We start from the raw sequence: 3,676 nt of genomic DNA, 5'->3' as shown, positions 1-3,676 counted from the left end.
CCCTTGTTCCAAAATTAATCAATTAATTCTGGATGATCCCGGTCTTATCCGAATGTGAACCACCAAATTACCGGAGTAATTTTCTTCCAAACTACCCCTGATCGCGATCTCATTTCCGGTGAAACTTCCAAATTTGTTAACTTAGTTAATTTTTTCCAAAGAAATGGACGCCGCTCTGCCCCCCCATAAATAGCCCCGCTCCAACGCCATCTCCACTCCGCCAACCCCCCCTCTCCGGCTCTGCCCACCACCTCCCTTACTCCTCGCCGCGCCGCTCCACTCCTGTCCCCGCCGGCGTACCAGCTCGATCCAGCGGCTAGCCAGCCATGTCGGGAAGCTACTCCTCGCGGCTCCGCGCCGGGGGCGGCGGCGGGGGCCTGGGCGCGACGACGGTGCTGGCGGCCAAGGTGGCGTTCGCGTCGGCCGCGCTGGCCGCCGCCGCCTGCATGGTGCCGCAGCTCGTGTCCGCCGCCGACGCCTTCCTCTGGAAGCTCTACCTCTTCGTCACCGTGCACGTCATCATCTTCGTCATCTGGAAGCTCTCCGACAGCAAGCACTTCCACGCCGCACAGCAGCAGCAGCACAAGGACCCCTGGGCACCGTCGCCTCTCCACCACCAACCTGCCGCCGCGGCGCCTCTGCTCATGACGGAGCAGGCCGTGCTGGCCGCCGTCAAGCGTAGGGTGGACTTCGCGCCCGCCCCCGCCGTCGTCTCCGCCGCGCCGGCCGAGGTGTACCGCGTGCCCCCGCCCGTGTCGCGCTGGCACGGGGGTGCCGACTCGGCGGTGGTGGAGGAGGTCGTCTCCCCTGTCTCGTGCGGCGGCGAGTCGTGCGTCACCACGGAGTCCGAGGAGGACGCCTCCTCCGCCGCCGCGTCGGCCCACATCGCCACCTCCGACGCGAGCAGGAGCGTCTCGCCGGTGCTGGCGCCCGCTCGGGAACGCGCGGTCCTCGAGCGCGGGATCTCCCTGCCCCCTCGCAAGGCCACCGCGCCCACGGACGAACACTTCGACAGCGCCGACAACAACCACGACGGCGGCGACGACGACCTGGACGCGACGTGGAACGCCATCATGCAGAAGACGCGTCCGGCGACGGCGCCGGCCTCAACCACCTCCTCCCCTCCGGCCCCGCGCTCGTCGCCACCGCCACCGACCCCTGCGTCGCGGCCGAGGGCGCGCGAGCCATCCGTCGGCGCGGCGGAGCTGAGCAAGCGGTCGGAGGATTTCATCAAGAAGATCCACAACTCCTTCGGCCGGCACCAATGATCGCACCCACCCACCGTCAACCCAAAAATCCCAAACCAATCCAAATCGAAATTTTCTCGGTTGTGTAAAGATCATATCCCCTTAAATTAGTCTTTCTTCTTCCCTTCTTGGTGTGCCCTGTGCCGGTCGCCGGAGCAGAGCAGAGGCGAGCTCGTCAGAAGCACCACATTTAGGTAACTAACCGAATCCAGAGCTCGATCTCGATCTGCTTCCCCGTTTTAATGGCGATTTTGTGAGTTGCTGCCGATGAAAATTCAAAAGTAAAAAAAGTTGGTTGCTTGCTTGATTGCTCGGACTGCTTGTTGGCCGGAGTGAGTTGTCGCTTGCCGCTTTGGCGCAAAGGGATGGTCGGCTCGTGCTCTGGCAGCCCGGTCCACCTCTTTCCCTTTCGGTGCCATTAGGATCCAACACACGATCCATTGCTTACCACTTAAGTTGGACCCTTCTTCTTCCTCTATCCATTCAAGAGAGATGGATAGATTCTAGCTAGAGTCAAAATTGTTGGTGAATTTCTGAATTTCCTTTCTGATGAATCTTCAGTCAGAAAGGGTTATGTCTATGCTGTTTTGTTGTGAAAGTTACATGTGTGTGTTTGTACAGTGACATGTAGTATGGCCAAGTGGCAGCATCCACAAATTGACAAGTTTGTTTCCATGCTTGTTGGAATTTGCAGCCTGTGAAGGTTCTGGATGTTCTGGAGGGTGGTGCTGTGGGACTAGCAGTGTGGCTGGCTGGAGATGATCCTGACCTCTTAATGTGCTGAAATGATGGTTTGGGTTGGTGGCTTGGTGCATGCCTGCTTGTTAATGATTAATATTTTGGGTGGTTCTATTCCCCTTTGGTGGCCTGGACCTGCATTTGTTCTTGGCTGCTTTCCATACTACAGCTCTTGTACTGATTATTAGTTATTACTACAACAGTGCTAATTATGGTGCTAATACTCCTGCCAGTGTGCTTGTGATTACAAACTGTTGGTGCCACATGGTGTGCCTCTGTATGTATGTATGTATCATGCATGTGTGTCAAGCATACTGGTCCATGTCACTTCTTCACTTCTTCTGCCGCCAAGCATGGCATGTCCAATTGGCTATCTTTGATTCTGTTGTTGATGGAGCATTGTGCCACTAGGTACCCTGTTTGAAGTGAATCATCAGCATGGGCAGCAGATGTTAGATGCACAGGGTTAATGATGGATGAAAAGGCCACAGACCATATGGTCCTCTGCTTGCATGTGGACAAGACCTAGTGGTTAGGAAAGGATTGATTGATTTTGCCCTGCTGTTTATGGTTCTCCCTCATTCACCACCCACACACGCACACAGTGTTCCTTCCATATGCAACGACAAATAAATATCCACTACTGGAAAATGATTTGCACTGCAGAGGACCAGAGACTGTTTTTATTGAGCTGTAAAGTTTGCAATGCAAATCTGAAATGACACATGGAGCATATTTGTTGGTCCTGAAGTGATGCCAAGAGAACATTGTACAGATAGTCTGTAGCTATCAAGCTTCCATACTAGTACTTTTACAAGCATACGCTGCACTTTGCTGTGGTATTGCTTTCAAGTATGACAGAAGCAGAGAAGCATCAGTACCTGATAAAATGATTAGAACCCTACTGTATGATTCTATTTCAAGATTATACATGCTTTTCCCTGTGCGTGATTCTTGTTGCTTGACCACTTCTGTCAATATCATACCATTAGCCGCCCTTTCTTTTAGATGACCACTGATGGGAGTGTGTGTTCCTATTCCCTAGTGGTTACTGAAAGTGGCCTCTGAACCCCTTCGCCGCGAGAACAGATCATGAACTGAACCATCAGCAATGCTGCATGATAGCTGGTTTGGTGAAGCTTGGAAGAAAACTTGACCAAAAGGCAGGTAGCTTGTTTCATGTCATTGCATTGGCATGGTTATCAACATGGAAGCTGCTCTATGTTGCTTTGCACTAGGTCACTGTTTGAAGTGAATAATCAACAGCTCAGGTGGACAAATGAACCTTATATTCATATCATGTAGTGGTAATGAGGTGAAAGAAGTAGAAAATAATTGGCCAGACAATGATCAGGAAAGGATTGCTTTTGCCCTGTTTTTCTGCACACACACACACACACACACACACACACACACACACACACACACACATACATGCCTGCTGTTCAATTTCTTTACATGCATATACGACCGATAATAAAATTTCAAGCTGCGAAAAATGATTCGACAGAGACTGTCCATCTGAAATGCAAAGGCCGAAAATCTCATGTGACACCTGTAGCATCTCTGTTGGCTCAGACATGAAGCCAAGAGAACATTTCCAGATTCCGGAACAGATACTCTGTAGCTATCTAGCCTATTACTTCTACAAGTATACTCTGTACTTTGCTCTGGCCGGAGCCTGTAGTATT

At 52.1% G+C, this 3,676-nt stretch overlaps 1 protein-coding gene across 1 annotated transcript; it reads left to right on the top strand.

Moving 5' to 3' along the window:
• The first annotated feature begins 219 nt into the window (after positions 1-219).
• On the top strand, positions 220-2,312 carry LOC109767400 (uncharacterized). The gene is made up of 2 exons (XM_020326153.4): positions 220-1,441; positions 1,942-2,312. The coding sequence occupies exon 1, from the start codon at positions 327-329 to the stop codon at positions 1,266-1,268; it is 942 nt and encodes a 313-aa protein (XP_020181742.1). The 5' UTR covers positions 220-326; the 3' UTR covers positions 1,269-1,441; positions 1,942-2,312.
• Positions 2,313-3,676: the final 1,364 nt, after the last annotated feature.

Source organism: Aegilops tauschii, chromosome 2, assembly GCF_002575655.3.
Source record: "Aegilops tauschii subsp. strangulata cultivar AL8/78 chromosome 2, Aet v6.0, whole genome shotgun sequence".
NCBI classification, from domain to species: domain Eukaryota; kingdom Viridiplantae; phylum Streptophyta; class Magnoliopsida; order Poales; family Poaceae; genus Aegilops; species Aegilops tauschii.
The sequence above is the reverse complement of the archived record's forward strand: the minus strand, read 5'-3'. Positions and strand labels throughout refer to the sequence as shown.

Coding starts and splice junctions, on each gene's coding strand:
- LOC109767400 (XM_020326153.4), top strand. CDS start 327: ATGTCGGGAAGCTACTCCTCGCGGCTCCGCGCCGGGGGCGGCGGCGGG.